Below are 20,844 nucleotides of genomic sequence, written 5' to 3' on the forward strand. Positions count from 1 at the left end.
AATAGTGTTGCAGTATAACTTTAATGCGCAAGTAGAATATTACACTATTACTGCCCTGCATTTGTATAATGTAGCAATACTAAGGTCGTAGAACAAGAATGTCATAATACAACAGTGTTTTATGATACTGAATCAGGATGATATTCAAATATTATGATCCTAAATCAGCATACCTTTGGATTATTTCTACACTACCATGGTGTATTTTTAGAGCATTACGCTGCAAAAGTATGGAGCTATTGTACTTAGGTAGCACCAAAATATAGTGTTGTGCTCTACAGTAACACAGCATTATGCTTCTATTAATGCAGTTCTTATAGTACAGTCTTCTAAACAGAACGGAACTAACATATTACGTTCCAATAACGATACTGTTTGAGTCTATTCCGTTACAGTATTAGTTGACCGTGGTAATTCAACATTGGTATAGTCTTAGCACTACTTTATCACAGTACCAACATTACTATCTCAGATCAGTACTTATTGCAGTAACAAAGATCTATGATAATTTATTACATTAGAAAAGTAGGAACCCTTTTTGTAACATTGTTGGCACCAAAGCAGTAAAATGCTACAGTCTCACTTTAGAACTAGAGTTTGGTTTCCATGTACTACTAAACAATAGTATTATGGTGCCCTCATAACAGACTGTTGCAATATTACATTGTTACGTTGACAACATTTTACATTATAGACACAGTTGGATGTGAAAGTACTGGTGTAATTCAGATCAGTACTACAATGTAAAGTTTTAAAATAAGGTGTTCCGATGGTGACGAAAATTATAGTTTTGTGTTATTTTATTACTTCCCTTTGCAGTACAATCATAAACTATTACAGTACTATAGCAGTACACTGTCAGGTATTGACAAGGTTTATTGTTGGAATTTGGTGGTAGTGCAGAAATAAAGAAAACACTACTACATTTTAAAACTGTCGCCATATTACAGTAATCCAGTATTGCAGTACCATTTACTGTTGCAATGCAAAGGCTAAGTCAAAGAGAAATAGTGGTTCTTTCCGGATTGGTACATAGTCCAAATATTTCTGTATGTTATTTAAGGCTTAACAGAATAGTTGTGGCTAAACTCATGATACAAACACAATTCTAAAAGATATGCATATATGAATATGCCATATGAAAATATGGAATCCTAAACTCAGACCGGAACATAAATAGGATTTTTTAATGTATGTATATTTTATCGTTGCATATGTATAGAAACGTTTTTAAAAATAAATATATTTTATTTTCAAACAAATAAGGAAAATGCACATCATCACAGAGATTCTATTTCTTCTGCCTGATTCAACTTATAGTTCACCTTAGAACCTATCACTATAGTATAATGTATAGGAGTATTAATCTTTCCTATACAGTTTCCCAGCCCAGGATAATCCGTCCGTACCCAGTGTCAGTTTGCCTTTATCATTTCAGTCTCTTTTAATTTCCACGGTGGGCCCATTCTACTTTTTCTCTGGACTACTGCCAAGGGTCCTATATTTTATGGCAAGACCGGAGGCTCATATTATGCTTTCTAATCTTGCATTTATTACAATATCAGCCCAGGGGGCCAAGCAAACCGCTGACCAATGGGAACAAATAGAATCAACAGCAGTAACCAATGAAAGAGCAGTTCCAAGTATAACGATAGCTCTGACTGCGAACAGCCCTCTTTTCTTGCTGCTCGCAGTCAGATAAGTACCTCTCTTCCATTTTTGGGAATTATTTATTGTTGATATTTCTATGGTATTATTTATTGTTGGAATGTTCTATAGTTAGCGCGCTACTGCCGATGTAAGACTTTGAGCTCTGTATCCCACTATTGCGTTTTCCCGCAGGTGCCTGTAATTGCTCTCTTTCGCCGCGCGCGCGTTGACGGTTGTTTCAACGCATCGCGCGACGACCGTTTCTCCCATTTCCTCATCTCTGTGAACGGTCTCCTCCTGCTCGGATGGACTTCATTTTCCTTTGCTCCTCAATGGAGTACTGGCCCCTGCTCTCCGGTTGTGCTCCACCACAGTGGGAGTAGTTTCCTCTGATTTTGGTTTCTGCTCGACACCCATAGGCGGTGCCTGGTATTAGGTTTAGTTAACCCTTTTCCCTCTGAGTTTTCTTGCCTCTTTGCTTTATCATGTAGATTGACAGCTCTCCCGCCTCTGATATGCAAAATGATGAAGGGGAAGCCTTCAAAAATTATTTAAATGTTTTTGTAAACTCTTCTGTGGAGCATGCAGTGGAAAATTCCATGAAGCGCTTTTCTAAAAATATGGAAAACTCTATGCTGTCTCCGATGTCCAAAGCTTTGGCCCATTCTGCGGGGGATAGCATAAAGAGGAAATTGGTACCCTCCTATACTAAACATGATTTTTCTGATGCGTCACGCATGGTTAGCGAGGTTTCCTCGTGCAAGGTTGAGGACGTGGTGCCTCCCAGGCCTCCTACTAAGGAGGGGAATTCTGTTTCAGATGGCAAACGTAAAGTTAAATCTAAAAATGTGGAGGTACCTAAAAAACGGGTAATTTCCCATATATTGGACACAGATGACGATATGAATGACGCAGATGATTTGTTTTACCCTCTTTGCTGTCTCTTCTCTTCCTAAAAAATTCAAATCTGATTATTTTTCCTTCACACCGGTTTTGGACTCTGAGGGTACTCCTATGTTTGACCCTTCATCTATTCAACACCCAAACTCCACGGGAGTGGTTCCCGGCTTCCCATGTGGGTGATTACATTTCTGCTAGGTTTCGCCTCCCATTGGACAAATCCTCCAGGTCCAAACTAAAGTCGGAATGCCCTAAGCCTTCTCTGCCTTCTAACATCACTATTGCTCCGACTATTGATCAACCTTTATTCACTTTCTTTGCAAAATTTGGCAAAGATCCCCGCAAGGGGGTGGATAGGGCCTGGTCCACTTGTCAAGACAAGTTATTGGACATAGTGGGGTCCCTTGCCCGTATTTTTGATTTGGCGGAATCCGCTCGTTTGGATGGCACAGATTTGGATCCTCAGGATATCTCCTTATGGGTACAAAGGGCATTTTGTCTCCTAGGAAATGCCAAATCTGCCATTATCCATGAGCGCCGTAAAGGTCTCCTTTTTAAACTGGACTCCAAATTGGCTAATTTGGCTACTCTTGACCCTAGAATTAAGGCTGATGGCCTTTTGTTTGGGAATTCTTTGGTTAAAGACCTAAGCAAGTTTGTCACCACCTTCAAGAAAGTTATTTCTCCTCTGGTTTTTGGACGGGCCGGCAGAGGCAGGAGTCGCTTTGCCGGTTGTCCTTTCAGAATCAAGGCTCCAGAGGTACTTCCAGTTTCGACTATCAAGACTACAGACCCCAATTCTACCCCCATAGAGGTCAAGGTTTCAGAGGCCGAGGTCAGAAGAACTTCCGCAACAATTCCCAACAAGGTAAGCCTCTCAGATCCTCCTCCGGTTCGGGGACGTTTAAAACAGTTTGTTCAAAAATGGCGAACTCTGATTGCGGATCCGTGGGTCCTAAACGCTATCCAAGGTTATCTTATAGAGTTTTACGCTCCACCTTTCCAAACTGTTTTCCCCCCGCCTCTTGTCGTTTCTTCCGACATGGCAAATTTAATTTCTATAGAGGTTCAATACCTTCTTCACAAACAGCCAATTCTAGTTGCTCCTCTAGATCATTCAAGCTTCCTCAGTTCCATTTTTCTTGTGCACAAAAAAACCAAGAAAATCACCCTGTCATAAACTTGAAGTGGTTCAACCAATTTGTGGTTTATCGCCATTTCAAAATGGAAACAATTATCCATCTCAGGGATGCTCTTCGTTTGAACGATAGGATAGTCAGAATAGATTTACAAGACGCGTATCTTACGATTCCAATTCATTCCTCCCACACAAAATGTCTTCAATTTCAGAGGTTAGGAGTAACTTACCGGTTTTGCTCCCTTCCCTTCGGCCTGTCGTCTGCACCATGGTGCTTTACAAAGATCATGAGACCGGTGGTCACATATCTGAGGTCACTTGGAATCAGATTAATTATTTACCTCAACGACATCTTGATAATGAACTTGGACAAGCAAACTCTGTTGTCCCATTTGAGCATCACTCGATCTCTCCTTCCAGACCTTGGTTTCATTCTGAACCCTGAGAAATACATGCTCATTCCTTCTCAGTACATCGATTTCTTAGGCTTTCTCGTGGATGCTTCCACTGCTTCTCTTCATCTTCCTCAGTCAAAGGTCTCAGCTATAAATTCGGAAATCTCTCAAGTGTTTCGGACCTCTCTCGTCTCCCTCAGATCTCTCGCTCAGATTGTAGGTCTGCTCTCCGCCTCAATTCAAGCGATTTTTCTGGGGCCTCTTCATTATCGTGCCCTCCAGCACCTAACGATTCGACATCTGCGTCAAGGCATGGCTTATTCCGATCTCATCTCTTTAGACCAAGTGTCTTGTTTGGAACTTCAATGGTGGATAGACCATTTAAATGCGTGGAACGGGCTAACTATCTTTGCTTCGGCCCCAGATCTTGTGTTAGAATCCGATGCAAGTCTGTCGGGTTGGGGCGCCCGTTATGGTACAATATCGATTGGAGGTACATGGTCCCTTGAGGAGTCCAGATTGCACATCAACTGTTTAGAGATGCTGGCAGGCTCCTTTGCAATCAAAAGCCTAGCAAAAGACAAGGTACGCTGTTCCATTCTTCTTCGCATGGACAATGTTTCTGCGGTCCGCAACATAAACCATCTAGGAGGCACAAAATCCAAACCCCTCGCGGAGTTAGCAAAGAGTCTCTGGGACTTTTGTGTTCTCAACAAGATCTCTCTCAGCGCAGAGTATCTCCCGGGCGATCTCAACTCAGACTGAAACTCTTGTTATCTTCGGGATTCCAGCGACTGGAAGATTCTTCCATCCGTCTTTTTATCTCTTTGTCGAAAATGGGGCCCTTTTCATATCGATCTTTTTGCTTCTCGCCTCAACTCTCAACTTCCTCATTTCTTCAGTTGGCGCCCGGATCCTTTAGCTCTGGCAATAGATGCTTTCCTCCAAGATTGGACGCCTCTTCTCAACTACACCTTTCCTCCTTTTGTCATGATCAACAGGGTCCTCGCTCAAGTCAGACGCCAGATTGCCTCTCTAGTGATAGTGGTCCCTTTTTGGCAGCCTCAGATTTGGTTCCCATCTCTGTTGGAGATGATGGTGGACTTCCCAGTCCTTCTTCCTGCTCGCAACAACCTTCTTCTGGACCCTTTGGGTCAGTCTCAGTCTCATTTTGGACAACTCCGTGGTTCTGTCCGCATGGTAAGTCTCGGGGGTATCCAACCTGACCTTCTCATTTCACAAAAAGCTTCTCTCCTCATCAGCAGAACCTGGGCTCCAGGAACAATTAAGGCTTACAAGTCCGCTTGGACTTTATGGTCAAGCTGGTGTGTGGGAAAATGTATTGATCCCTTTTCAGCACCTTTAAATCATATTGTCAATTTTATGGCTTCTGAAGCCAGTGCAGGTAAGTCCTACAGAACTGTCAATCCGTATAGATCAACGATTTCCCTGAATCATTCTCTGATTGAAGGCAAGCCAGCGGGTGCACATCCCTTGATTTGTCGTCTGTTAAGAGGAGTAAAATTCTCTAAACCTCCGTTGGCAAAGTATTCTAAACTATGGGATGTGAATTTAGTTCTCCAACTTTTTACTGATTGGCCAGATAATTCAGATCTTACATTAAAAAGGCTTTCGGCTAAACTTACGATGTTGTTATGTTTGGTTTCTATTAAACGTGTTTCTGATGTCAAAGTGATGGATGTTTCCTCTCGTCAGTTCACCCCCTCTGGGGTGATGTTTCATATTAACAAACGTACAAGAACTAATTTGAACTCTGTTTTTTTATCCCTATTTCCCTTCCCAACCTAACCTGTGTGTGGGTCAATGCCTCAAAATGTACGAACAACGAACCCTTGGTCTCAGAACGTCCTCTCATTCTCAGCTTCTCATTTCTTTCCGCAAACCGCATAATCCTGTTTCTTCTGCTACTCTTGCCCGTTGGGTTCACTGGGTTATGTCCCTGGCTGGCATTGATGTTTCGGTCTTTGGGGCCCATTCCACCAGGGGAGCCATGGCTTCTAAAGTTTTTTGGGTCGGCTCCAGATTGGAGGACATTCTGAGATCAGCGGATTGGTCCAATGACAATGTATTCCGAATGTTTTATTGTAAACTGCTTATTAATGCTGCTTCTTTGGTTGTTGACAAGCATAATATGAGCCTCCGGTCTTGCCATAAAATATAGATTTTCCTAGTAATTTATGACGGAAAGTCTTAATTTTATTAAAGACACGGAGGCGAATATTATCCCACTGCAACACCTTTTCATATGTGTTTTTACTCCCTCCCTACAGCGACTCCAGCTCTGCCTCCCGCTTCTTCCTGATCGGGACCATGGTCTTCATGAGAATTCTGTTCTTCTACGCGATGTTCCTTCGCCCATCAGCGATTCCTCAATCCTCGCTCCTGCTTCAAGGATGTCTCTGCTGGATTGTGGTCAAAACCTCTTTGCTTTAACTTTAGCCTTTTGTATTGTTTATTCTATTTTCCCTCTGTTTATGGACGTTATCTAGTCTGCTCGCCGATGAAAAGAGGGCTGTTTGCAGTCAGAGGTATTGTTATACTTGGGACTGCTCTTTCATTGGTTACTGTTGTTGATTCTATTTGTTCCCATTGGTCAGCAGTTTGCTTGGCCCTCTGGGAACTGTAGTTTTTAGTGCTTATCTTGGCTGCTATTGTAATAAATGCAAGATTAGAAAGCATAATACTCGCCTCCGTGTCATTAATAAAATTAAGACTTTCCGTCATAAATTACTAGGAAAATCTACATTTTGTTACATTACCACTTCCTCTAGCTGCATACATCAATCCATATTGTTTTCCCACTGACCAGTGTGGGAGCTGGCTGCCCCACAGTCTAAGGATGTTCCTTTGTGTTACCACGAGTGCAAGATTACAGAGTAGCTATGAATGTTTAGGTAATGTCCGGTCCCCCCGATGCCCAGTTTCATCAATTGGGGTTTCATTTTTAGCTCCTAACCTATCACCATAGTTAATCATTATTTTATCTCTTACAAGAAGAGTTGTGTCATAGGACAATCCCAAAGTGTATGTATGAATGTACCCACTTGCCTTAGAATCTCTGAGGCACGTATAATTTCCACCCTTCCGATTTTCCATAAGAGAGTCCAAGTATACAAGACACTTAATTCTATAAGCCAAAAGTCTGCCCTTTTCTGCCACTTCTCTAAGACATCTACAAGCTTTATTTCAATCTTACTCTTTAAGTATTCCTTCATCCTCTCGCCATTTATCCTTGAGCATGTCGAATCTCCGCAGTCAGTTACTAACCAATATTCTATGTTGTGAAATGATGTGTATTGTTATGGGAGTTGTCAGAATTCTGATATTTTGGTGAAAGTGACTCTTCCTGTACATCCACCAAATATTCAGCATTTTTTGCAAGAGTCTTTATACCTGTGTATATTTGTGGATGTGTGTGTTTGAGAATTCAGATTACCCGTGGAATTCCCCAAAGGTTTTGAGGAGTACCAGGCCTCCAATATCTTCCTAAGTTGAAAATCACTATTTCTGAAACTCCTCTAAGTCCTACAAATCACAAAAGATTTTTGAGTGCCACAGTGGGGGTCACCGAAGTGAGTTTATCATTCCAGACCATCTTCTAAGTGGGTGTTTGCCATGTTTAACTACTTCCTGAGTCTGGAATAGGCCCCTCAGGGGAAGACCTGCCCCCATGTAGCAGTCTAATATAGCTTCTCAACCCAAGAATTTATCTGAACACAAAGCACATCAACTGTGGCAAAGTAAGCCTCTAGGATCTCCAAGGGGTTATTCAGAGGTGCATACAGGAACTTCGGTAAAACAGCATATTTTAAAGTGCTATCCTTTTTAACAGATATTTTGGAAGGTTTCACCAATTGTCTAGATCTACTCTAAAACCAGATAAACACTAAGTCAAATTTTCTTTAAAAACTCCTCCTTGTTCTTAGCTGCATATATATCCCCAGATACATAAACCCTTTTGGAGTGAAGCTCATTGGGCAAATTCAGCTTTCTGGAGGAGACCATGCTGCACAGGAAAATACAACTGATTTGATATAGAGATTGAAACACTCACCATACGGGTTACTGTCACAATCCTAGGAATTGAGAGTTAGGGGTTGGCCAGGTAAAGTAGGATGTTGTCAGCATCATGGATAACACACCTTTCGACACTTCTGATCTCCTGGTCCCTCTGGGCATTCTCCCAACTAGGCCCATGGTGTTCAAAGAAGTGAATCTTATTTCAATCCCATCACTTTCAATTTATGTTTTATATGGACTTGTCTCATGTAATCTGGAAATCCCAGTATTTTCTGTGCCTCACATTTCACCTCAAACTGGCTGTAGGTGTGTTGAGAACCACAGGGAATGGTGAGCTTGTTAGCTAGACAGGTGGGGTTGCAGGTCATGAAGGCTTGGTAAGAGATGCGGTTGGTTTTGAAGACAGTGCAAGAAGAGAAGGTGAGCCAATGGAGTTCCATCAAGGTTGGGAATAGATTTTCATATTTTTTCAGGCCTTCTATGAGATGCTCTGTGGGATGTAGGAAGTCAATGTGGAGTCTGGCAGGTCATGGAGCAGGGTGTTTCCATCATCCAGATGCAAGAGAATGAAGACTTGAAAAGCAGTGCAGAAGCCCGTTTTTCGGGAGGTTTCACGGACTTCAGTAGAAAGAGCAGGCACCAGGTCATTTGTCTTCATTGAGGATGAGGTTGGTGTCCACTATTAATCTGAAAGCCTTGGCAATGGATGCAAATTGTAGTTTGAATCCATCCAGGTTCATGTCACTGAGCCAGGTTTGGATGAGTTGTTGCTTGTTGTTCTTGATGAATAGTAGGAATTCTGACTTTGTGGGGTTGAGCTTCAAGTAGGTGCTGGACATCCATGCATGGATGAGGGTTTAGCAGTGTTTCAGGCATTGGAGTCTGGACATTGGAGAATTTGAAGCATAATTAAGTGCCATCTGTATATTGATGAATTTAGATGCTGTTATCAGTGAGTGGAGCCCAAGGATGCTGTTCCATGAAGAGGTTGAAGATAGTGGCGGACAAGTGGGAACACTCATGGGACTCCAAAGGTGTTAGAGATCTTCAGGTACCTAAAGGTGCTCTTGTGAGCAAACTAACATCATTTGGGTGGCTAGTAGGAGAACCAGAAAAGAATATTGCCCATGCATCCCATTTGAGACTTCAAGGTGTGAATGAGGGTGTGAAGATCCACAGTGGTTGAAGGTAGCTGAGAGATGCAGCGATATCAGATGGTAGGGGTCACCTCTGACTATGATTAGGAGGGTATCATCTACGATTTATTATGTAGCTGTCTCTGTGATGCAGCATGATCTGTAGCTGGATTGGTAGTCATGCAGGAGATGATTGGTGTTGATGGCATCTTGGAGCTGTGTTGACTGCATTTCCAATTTCTTGCCGATGAAGGGTAGATGACTGATGGACTGGTACTTGGCGAGGTCAGCAGGGTCTAGTGTAGGTTTCATCAGGAGTGGGCGAATCTGGCCCATCTTGAAAGACGAACATGTTGATGAAGATGAGTAGAGGTGAGAGGCACTTTGATTGGTGGGTGACAGTATAATGATCGGTGAATCACAATGTGAATAGTAACAACGTGGAGTGAACAATGTACAAACAAAAGTTGAAAGTACACAGTATGATACTTTTATTTGTAGCAACATCTGTGAGGTAGGTCAAGGATAAACGATAGGCACACTTAACTGTGAATCACATAAAGTCGGGGACATTTTGATCCCATATATGTTTTATGAGAGTCAGCTTCAGTACTGGTACTTAAATGGTTACTGTGGCATCCCTCAGGCAATAGCAGTCAAGCCCTGGATAAGCATTTAATTGCACTTTAATCCTTGTGATAATTATTAATAACAAATTCTTCTTTTTTTGTACAACAAAGACTTTCCAAGATGGTTTCAATGTTTACCACAGTCCATAATTTCTAATGCTACTCCTTAAAACAATGCATCTATTGCATTGCAATGGAATGTTAATGTTACTGGGTTTTTATAGAGCGCACAGCTACCCAACGGCTTCCTGGCGCCAGCTCCAGAGCATGGTCAGCCTAATGGGAAAAAGCCAAGTCTTCAAGGCCTTTTTGAATGCTAGGAGACTAGAGGAGGAATGGATGGAAAGAGGTAAATCATTCCAGGTCTTAACAGTGCCCAGGATGAAACTTCAGCCTCCCCAATTACCTGTTTTGAATCTGAGCACTGTGAGGAGCTTTGCACTTGAGGATCGAAGAGTTCTGCTGGGAAGATACCAGGACAGCTTTTGTTTTGAGGAAAGCAGGGCAAGAAGTAACCGCTTGGAGGTGAGATCATAACCTAAAGACTAATTGCATGATGGTGAGACAGAAGTACTCCTGTGGGCTGATTCCAGATGTGAATGACAATGTATGTAAGCAATGGCTCAAGGTGCCTGACCTAAATCAACTACTAGCTGAATGCGGGTAGACACAAAATTCACTCTGTGTCTTATTAACAAGATGCCTAGCTGACAGCTAAAGCTGATCAAAATATCTTGGAGGAGAAACCACCAATGCCCAAAGAGGATAGTATTTGGTCAAACATGTATTGCTTTCAAAGACAGAGTATTTATCTTCATTCATGGATACAACACCTACCAAATTATGGTATGTGGACAGTCTTTTCAACAAATCATATGTAGCAATCAAAGTTTAAATTGAAATGAAAAAATAGTATGCTCTTATTCATGAACAAGAGAACCCCATTAGCATCTGTTATTAAGAATTGAAGTGGGCACAATCTGATAATGTTTATGTTCTCAAGGCCATCTATTTGTATCCAGAAATTCAAGACAACTCTCACTACACCCACACTTTAGCAGAATTTCTCTGAAGACTAACCATGTAGTCAATATTCATTTTTTTGACTGGACTGCTATTGAATAGCAGAAGCGTCCTATAGTACATGTCCATTCACCACCAAAACACAAAGAGCGAAGAGATGTCCCTGTCCCACCTACCTGTAGAAATGTATCACCCTCAGACCGACAAATTCGGAAAATGGCATAACCAGGAATACAGACGACAGACGAGAGTGCCATCATGAAGCCCAGGGTGATTGCCCACGTTGGGTAGACGTAGGTACTATAAGTGATTGGCCGATACTGGATGACTGTGAAGATCAGAATGAACTGTTTGGGGAAAAAGGAGCACAATGAGGAGAAGAGCATACATGGACAATTCCAAACAATGAACATTCAATAAAGCGTTTTTGTTTCAAATGTCCCATAAAGTCCCTTCAACTTAGATTTTTTGGGAGTTCTACTTTTTTTTTCAAAAGAACGCTAATAAGTAGCTACTATTAGTAGAAAACTAGATGTTGCATTTCCTAGTACATAATTATTAACTTGTCTTACATGGAAACATCAATTGATATGTCTGCCAACCAACTTCCCTCCTTTCACCAGTCTATCCATAGACCTGATTGATCCCGTCTCCCCTCAATTAACTGCCCCTTTCAACTTCCCTCATCCCAGGATGACTCCATTAGTGTGATACAACTGTGGGTGTAACAGCGTTTAACATTGGCACTCATTTGTTCTTAAAGGCAATGCATTCTTATCACATCCAGCTTAGTGCAGATCAAAAACTTACAAAAATGATGGCAGGGGAGAAAAACCGCCAGCAGATCCTGAAGAAAATGGGAGGTGGGAAGCCCAGCATCATCTCAATGTCCCGGAAATAGTTTCTGTGTCCTAAGGAGGGGAAATACAGGATTTAACTAGCTTATCAAACACAATATGCAAATGGGAGTTATGTGAAACAATATCATCCTTATCAAATAGAATAAATAAACAAATAAAATCAACATCTGTTCAGAAGAGCTAGATAGCCATTTTTAGGATAACCACCAGTTACATGAATGAGTCTTATTTTCGTCAATTAATTGTTTGTGAATTGATTTCATGTGGACAGCCAGAAAGTCTAACATGGATCCAGCCAGCAGGAACCAACAACAGGTCCCCCTGATGGAGACAATGGTTACTCAACCTTGTAAATCAGACACTTGTACACTATCAAAATGCTGGATTTAGATTGATCTAATATTTACCCAGGAGATCCATATCTAGTGTTGAGACAAGCCCAATTATATCAGCAACCCACATATCTTCTTCCCCTAACGCATGCCTGCGCATATGTTACAGTACTTATAGAGAATTAGAATGTTCACATAGGTCACCAAATATGCCTGCACAGGAAGACATACTGCTAGAGAACACTAAATTAGAATTTTTTTTTTCCTAAGCAGAAAGCTGAATATGTTGAAAATGGTTCTTACTCCCTGCTAGAAGTTGGTGAAATAAATGAGCCACAAAACATTTGTTTTCATTTGTTCCAATTACATACTTAAAGTGTTCTAAATCTTATGTGGCCAAGACAGTTTCAACTTAGTTTTAAAATAGTAGCCTCACTGTTCTCTCCGATTTACAACACTCCTTATTTTAATTATGTTTAATTTAGTCTCTTGTGTACAATGGAACATTTTGATAGATAAATACATATTTTTTAATGTGCTTTACAATTTCCTTATTTCACTCACTAGTAAAATAATTTTGAAGACAGTGCATCTTTAGGCATGGCGATACTACCACTGACAAAAGGAATTGTAGATAAGTAAAAAAAGACAAATTGAATGCCCAAACAGCAAATCATTTGGAGTGTCTCTCTACTCCAAGGAACCCAAATGTATTACCTCTAAAATATCTACTGCTATACATTTAAATGGAAGATAAAAACTCCTTTGATATCTTCCCAAATGTCCTGTTAAAATTAAAGATGTATTAAATGACAGAGAGGATGAATAGCCTATGGAAATAGATATAGATAGGGAATGCTCCGCTTGGTAAGGGATCTTCTCAGTAATTATTTTAGCCAATGGAAAATATATTATGTAATAACCGATAAAATACCTATACTTTCCCTCACATTCTGTAACAAACTGTTATCATATCTGCCTTAACACCCCAGGACTCATTTACCTCAGCCTGCTTGACAGAAAATACTTTAAATCCAACAGCTCATATTCCGCAACCTTGTGTCCTCCTTTGCCATATATATTGTTGGTTATTTAGTTGTTCATTAGATTGATGAAGATGCAGTACACCAATGGGGAATCAACAGATGTACTGCTGCTTTTGCTGGTGTGTTTCACTAAGCATGCCAGACTTTTTCTGACATGCATGAGGAAAGCATTTAAGAATTTATAGAAAATGTGTCATTTTAGCCTTTTAGAGCACTAATCATAATTTCAATGACAAAATGAAATCCCTCATTTTGTGAATTTACTGCAGTGTTCTCATTAGCAAATGAATAACATTGTGCAGCTCCCATTCCAGCAACATGGAGTTCCTTAATGTTTTCATGAATATAGAATGTTGGCGCTCTAGTTGTTCATTAGAACTCTGTAGGGAAGCTGCAACATAACGAGGAGGAATCAGCTAAGAGACTGCTGCTGCTGTTGGAAGTACACAATTTACTCAGCAAATCTTTTTTCCCTCACATGGCTGCATAACATATTTGTGAACTGATAGTTAATGTGACCTCATTTTAGCTTCTGAAGCTCTTACCATCATTTCCATGAGAAAATCATGACAAAAAGCTGCTTCCTCTCAAACATGGTTCTTCAAATCCAAGAAGAGGATCATGTTAGAAGTCACCCTCTTCCAAAAATTCGTGTGGTACTGCCAACAAATGATTTACATTGTGACATAAATTATCACTCTTTCTATGCATAGCTTTTTGTGGTCCTTATAACCAGTCTTTCACTACAATACATTTCAATAGGACAAAAGTGGTTTTCCCTTGTCAGCAAGTAAAATAAAACAGCTGTGCTCACTGTAACCCTCCACTTAAATAACTCCATGAAAAACACACTATCTAACAATTTTGTGAATTGCACACCACATTTATGGGTATAATTTATAACCGCAATTTTATCCAAAGGGAAGGGTACTCTCATGTAGTTATTGATCAGGTAACAGTAAGGACTCAACCGAGAGTTCCCTTCCCCCTTGATAATAATGCTAATGTCGACAGTGATCAATAGGTGTTGTACACTGTACCTAATACAATGCATAACCACAGTGTGCCAGATGACCAGGTGATAAGGACTAAATAATTGCCTAAAATGGCCTTGAAGGACAAGTTACTTACCTTTGGTAACGCCTTATCTGGTAGGGACAGGATCTAGCTGCAGATTCCTTACCTCTGAATTCTACCCAGGCACCGGAATAGATTTGGAAAACAATTTCAGCAGTACCTCGGCTTGTCGGTAGAGGGCATTGTGCGACTTCGTAGTGAGGTCGACCACCGAATATGATGTCAACTAAGTCCATATATGCCCCTTCCCAACGTGCTGACGTCAGTTTTTTCGGTGACTACATTCACACCAAAAACGCAGTGCCACTTACGGAAACTGGCCAAGGAGACAGTGGGCCAATAAAGAGATATCTCTTTCTCCCTGTCAGTACAGACATATCTGCAAGAAGGAGGATATCCCAATATCAAGCAGGATATGAACAAGCATTTGCAATGCAATAGGTCTCGCATTTACGGGAGTTTGAGCTATTGGCATTGTAAATGACAATGCCTTTTATTTATGTTTTGGTTTTTAGAACATAAAATAAAAGGCATTGTCATTTACAATGCCAATAGCTTCCTCGCGTGAATGCGAGACCTGTTGCATTTTCAATGCTTGTTAGATGAGCTTCAAAGACTATTGAATGGAAGCATTAAAAGAAAACCTCTCATAACTGTACCAACAAATAGGTCTTTTTTCTCACCAGGCACATGGCATGCATGATTAGAAGCTGTGTAGAAATAGCGCTTCGCGGTACTGTGGTAAACACTAATGTACTGGAATCTTTATTTGAATCCCTTTCGGAGCAGTCAGTAAAAGTGGCAAATATAATTGAAAAATTGAGCAGTTAACATGCACCTTTTGGTTTCACTTTTCCAAAATTATCCTACATAAAATCCAACTGAGCAATGTGCTGGGGGTTACTCACTTGGTGCACATGGGGTCTAAGTTTATACTTTTTGACAGGGCTGTTTTAAATTACCAGTCCGGCCCTGGACGTGTTCAAGAGTCGAGTCAATGACAAAGAAGTGGTCCAAATGCTATGTTCAGAAGGGGGAGGGTGTGGCTTAACGGCCAGTTCAGCCGACTTTGGCGCTGAGAGATCCAGGTTTAAGTCTCGTCGTGTGCTCAACATCCTGTGATTCTGGGCAAATCACTTCCCCCTGCCTACGGACAGCGCCTACAGACCCTCACGGGCTATTAGCGGCGCTATACAAATCCAAGTATTATATTATAGTATAATTATTAACAAGAGAAAGAGGCAGCCAAACGACGAGGATCAAATGTTCAAGCAAAATGGAAAAAGTGGCCTAGAAGGAGACTAGATAAGAGGGGGGGGAAGGAGTGGCCCGAACGCTACTCTTAAAAGCTGATGAAACACAACTAGTAGAAATGGACAAAGTATTGAGGAACTATATGCAGCCGTTCCAGGCGTTCTGAATTTCCGGTACCGACGGGAATCTCTGTACGCAATTACGAGTTTGCAGACCAAGAATTACTTGGCATAATTCTGCATGGAAAGCTGCATGTTTAAAGCTACACATCAAATTTTTAATGAAACTGCACTACAGCAACAGCACCGGCCCTGATATAATATTAATGGCCGCCGAGCAGCACGGTAGCAGCAGAAAGCCTTTTAGGCTCTTACGCAACACGTAGCTAAATTAATTATTTGCAGGGAAAGGATCCCATACCCCCGGCAGCCTCCGAGGGATCAGTGAGAGCCGGACTGCGGAGGCGCTCATTAGCGACCCTCAAATGTCAGACACCGGGAGGAAAGAAGAGGCCTGACAGGGAAGGAGACACAGAGATATGGAAGGGAGGGGGCACGAGAAAGACAGGGACAGCGAGAGACAATGATGGAAGAGGTGGTGATGGAGCGGGCACAAAGAGGGGTGAGGGCGCGAGGTAGACGGGGACTGCAGGTTAGACAGGGACAGCGAGGTACAATGATGGAAGAGGTGGTGATGCGAGAAAGGGAGCGGGCACAAAGAGGGGAGAGGGCGCCGGGTAGACGGGGACCACAGGTTAGAGATAGGAAATGATGGAAGGCTCGTGAGAGAGAGCAGGATAGAATGGGGAGAGCAGGAGAGACAAAGAGCAGTAAATTCAGACACAAGCGAAGAGAGAGAGAGAGCAGTAAATACAGACATAAGCGAAGAGAGAGAGAGCAGTAAATACAGACATAAGCGAAAGGGAATGGGGTCGTAAGAGAGACAGAGGCCTAGGAAAAGGAGGGGAGCCAGGTAGAGAGCAAATGCGTATTACAAAGAAAACAAGACAAGCCCGGCTTCTAAAGTGGTCTGGACGCGAGCGCTCGCCGCGCGAAAGTGAACGCAAATGTGTCACGGCGAGACGCTGCGGAGCGTGGCGTGCGCGCGCTTGGCGGGGGCGGGGGAGCGCATTCCAGGCGGGGGAGCGGACCCTTTGAAGTATGATGCCGAGGGCGCCAGTGGGCTGAAGCGCTTCCCCAAACGGATTGCATGGCGGCACGATGCACGTGATTGTGCGCGTGCTCGCCATTCAATCCACTTTTGGGAGCACTTTGAAATGCCCCTCTTACTAGAGTCTCGCATAGCGATTGTGTAAACGCAATAGCTAGGCGAGACCTAAAAATGTGAATAAATCAGTTTGCAGAGCAGGGAGGATGGGAGGGTCGGTAAGGAGTCTGCAGCTAGAGCCTGTCCCTACAAGATAAGGCGATACCAGAGGTAAATAACGTGTTCATCTGATAAAGACATCTAGCTGCCAATTCCTTACCTTTGAATCAGATACCAAAGTCAAAAACATCCCCGGAGTGGGACCTGCGAACTGATTGGATCAAAATCTCTGATTAGAATGAGCTGATGTCCAGCTGGAGCATAAGAAGATAGAAGAGACCAGCTGCTCTAAGGGAGGAAGACTAGGAAGAAGTGCTCTGCAGCTGAAGAACTGTGATAGGAACCACAGGTAATGAAAGCAGAAAAAAAGCATGTAGCTTTTCTCCTGAAACAAGGTTGGCTGCAAGTAGAGGAATCCAGGACAGAAAGGCGACTCTAGTAAGCTATAGCTCCTTGCCACAGGAAAGCATTATCTTAGCCAAATTGTTTCATAGAAACAGAAAAAAGGAAAGCCAAGAATCCATCCACACAGAAGAGAATGGAGCAAGATCTGAACAAGAAGCCAGCAAAGAAAGACAACAAGTACAACAGTTGTGTTGATGGAAAAACTACCATAGATAAACTACCATAGATAGAGGTAGCACCTCTGGAATCACCTATACCGATAGTCATATGAAAGGAAAAAAGAGAACACTGGTAGTTGTACGAAAAGAAGGAAATATAAATATATATATACATATATATATATATATATATATATATATATAGATAGATAGATATTATCTACTGGCGGTCGCCAGTAGATAGTTATAGTTAGGACCGTGTTTCCATAGAAAATCTGAAAATTCTATTTTGAATAACTTTGGCGCCGGTTGACGGATCCTCGCGAAATTTTAAAAACTCAGCTCCTACCCTGGAAGTCTCGGGGTGATTCAAGCGGGGGCTGAGAAAAAAGGGGAGTCCCAAAACGCGTTTTCCCCATGCATTTTCCCATAGGACCTTTAGTCGAAGGTACAGCCCGCACGGCTGAACAGAATTACTTGAAATTTGGCAAAGAGGTAGTCCTCAGGTCAGGGATGTGCCTTTTGCATATATGGTGTCAATCTGTTCAGTAGTTCCTGAGAAAATTGCAGTTAAAAGTACATAAATATCTATAAGCGCGCACCGTGCGTGCACCGTGCGCGCACCTTAACGTGCGCGAGCGTAATTGTGATTGGTGGTTACATGTCAGTCAACATTTGAATCGGTCGAAATCAGGAAGTGTTGTCCGCCATTTTGTGTGTGACAGTGAAAACGAAAGGTGGAGAACGTGAAAAGGGGGCAGGGTACAGAGTTCCTGACCCCCTAGCTTTTGTCAGGGGGTCCCTGAAGGACCCCGAAGGGTGAAAAAAACATTTTCTTTTTTTTTTAAATCGCGAGGTGTCACTCCTGTCTGGAGTGACAGGAAGAGAGTTGATATTTTGGGTGCTGAAGCAGCCTGGACCAGAAAACTGTAATGAGTAGGATGGAGGAGGAGACAGGCCGGGTCACTGGGAGCCAGACAGTGTCTGTGAGAAATAGAGCGATCCACAGGAGCATCTGTATCAGGTTTAGACCAAGCCCCCAACATAATGTCAAATAGAGCTTCACTATAAGAAAGCACTGTCTCTACCCCATGTTGGACTTGATGGAGAATGCCAAGTAAGATATCAGTTGTCATTTCCACAGAAGAAAGTGTCATATCCAAAAAGACAGAAACTCATCTAAGTATGTCAGCTAGAGAGGAACTCGTCTTTGTGGCAAGCCCAAGAGAAAGGAGGCCCGAGGCTGGGGAAGACTCCAATATACTAGCTTCACCCAACTCAGTCAGCCAGCTGTCCTCCATAGGAGGATGCGCAGTGTCAGAGATGGGATGGGGAACCAAATCCTCTCTATCACCTCCATAATCATGTTCTTCAGAAGGGAATACAGGAGGGGGCTCTATAGAGAGCTGAGGAAAGGTGCCTAAGATAGGAGGCTTCATTGGTGCTGCATCCAACGTCGTCCAGCTCCGAAGCGGCGAGGCCCCTGCATCTGAAAGAGAGAGTGGTGTGGCATCAATCAGCACTGCCGGCATCGGAGTCTGCTGATCAGACTTTGGCGCCAAAGGTGGGAACACCAAAGGGCTGTGCACTGGCGTCGAAATTGACCTGAAGGCTGAACTGAGGCCAAGGGCGAACCTGCCGGTGTGGACCCAGTGACGGCTGCCTGCACCTGCTTGGAGCCCAAGGGCCCTCCAGGGGAAGGGGAAGACCCAAGGCTAGTAAGACGAGAGTTATAATATTCTCACATCTAGGTCAGAGTCGCCCCAGCTCCAGGATAGGTTTGAATGCGCAGGTTAGACATGCACAGACACTTCAATTGAATATTGGGAACAGGCTTTATGTGGCAAAGTTGGGGGCTCGCGCGACTTTGACCACCTGCGTCATGACTTACCTCAGGACGTTGATGGAGAGTAACGTCTACGGGAACAGCTACTAGAGCGGGCCCGCAGCCTGTCCATCAATCGCAAAGACGACAGAGGTCGATAAGAAGTCTTGGAAGACTGCGATATTCGCCCCGCTAGGAGCTTCATTTGACGTTCCCTCAGCGCCTTTGAGGCGAAGGTGGCGACTCCTCTGAGTCATGGTGCTCCCCGAGGCACCACATACAGTGAGGGTCTGTGGCAGACATTTGTCTCCCACAGGACCCACAAGGCTTAAACTTCGAGGACATGAGAAATTGTTTGAAAGCACACTGTTCCATTCGACGAAAACATCGCAGTAGGCCTAAAAACGGCCTGAGGAACCGCTTACCGGATCCGCGTTGAAAGCTCTGAAAAGAAGAAACTGACATCAGCGTGTTAGGAAAAGGCATGTATGGACTCTGTAAATGTCACATCTGCTTGTCAGCGTAATTACGGATTTGCACAACGCCCTCTACTGACGCTATCTCCCCTAATTCTACAATCAACATCACTACTATTACCTCTGACACTGACAGAGAACCTAGGGCCAACTTCAGATTGTTTAATAAGGAAAACTTACTTCAGATAACCACTTCGCACCATGAAGTGGTCACTACCAACCCTCACATCAAATCGATGCTTCTCACCTGCAGCTCCCCAGTGAAACATGCAGCTGATATTTCTGAACTCATCATTTCGCAAAATTTGGACCTCTTGATTCTCACTGGAACCTGGCTTAATAATGCCTCCTTCCCAGTTTTTGACATCTTAATCCCTCCAGATTATGCCATTATCAGATGTGATCAACTTGTTGAAACTGGGGGGGGGCAGGCATTGCTTGCATTCATCTTTTCAGCCTCACTATAAAGCAATCTCAAAATGCTTTTTTGTCCTTATGTGAGCAACTAGTCACCGAAATCTAGAATAATGGCAAGATTGTCTGTGTGCTCCACACGATTTATCATCCACCTGGTGAGAATCTGTTCTTCATCGAGCCAATCATGGAGGCCATTAGCTCTTGTTCGGACCAACTCAGCCATATCTTCCTCGGCGACTTTAACCTTCACTGGAATTACACAAATGACCCTTTAGTATGCTCCTTTAAGGCTTTCCTCTCTGATCTCAATTTCACACAGGTCTGTAAGGGACCTTCCCACAACAAGGGCGCCACCCTCGACCTTATCATAGCTAAAGACAACATCATACACTTGGCTGACATTCTACCCTGTGACTGTTTGGATCATCATCAAATTTCCTTCCACTTCCTGGAAAAGATCATGCGCAGGCAGGGCAAGGAAAACTTACTTCAGGTAACCACTTCGCACCATGAAGTGGTCACTACCAACCCTCACATCAAATCGATGCTTCTCACCTGCAGATCTCCAGTGAAACATGCAGCTGATATTTCTGAACTCATCATTTCGCAAATTTTGGACCTCTTGATTCTCACTGGAACCTGGCTTAATAATGCCTCCTTCCCAGTTTTTGACCTCTTAATCCCTCCAGATTATGCCATTATCAGATGTGATCAACATTGTTAAAATTGGGTGGGGGCATTGCTTGCATTAATCGT

General features: G+C 42.8%; 1 protein-coding gene across 5 annotated transcripts in view; it reads right to left on the reverse strand.

Annotated features, from left to right (window-relative positions):
- Positions 1-20,844, reverse strand: part of SLC6A9 (solute carrier family 6 member 9) — a 563,820-nt gene that overhangs the window by 24,075 nt on the left and 518,901 nt on the right. For all 5 annotated transcript variants that reach the window (XM_085602775.1, XM_085602774.1, XM_085602773.1 and 2 more), the window contains 2 exons: positions 11,723-11,823; positions 11,089-11,259 (listed from right to left, as the gene is read on the reverse strand). In XM_085602775.1, coding sequence (XP_085458901.1) covers positions 11,089-11,259; positions 11,723-11,823 — 272 coding nt within the window. The remainder of the gene's footprint in view (positions 1-11,088; positions 11,260-11,722; positions 11,824-20,844) is intronic.

The sequence above is a fragment of the Triturus cristatus genome, chromosome 4_2 (assembly GCF_964204655.1).
Source record: "Triturus cristatus chromosome 4_2, aTriCri1.1, whole genome shotgun sequence".
NCBI lineage: Eukaryota > Metazoa > Chordata > Amphibia > Caudata > Salamandridae > Triturus > Triturus cristatus.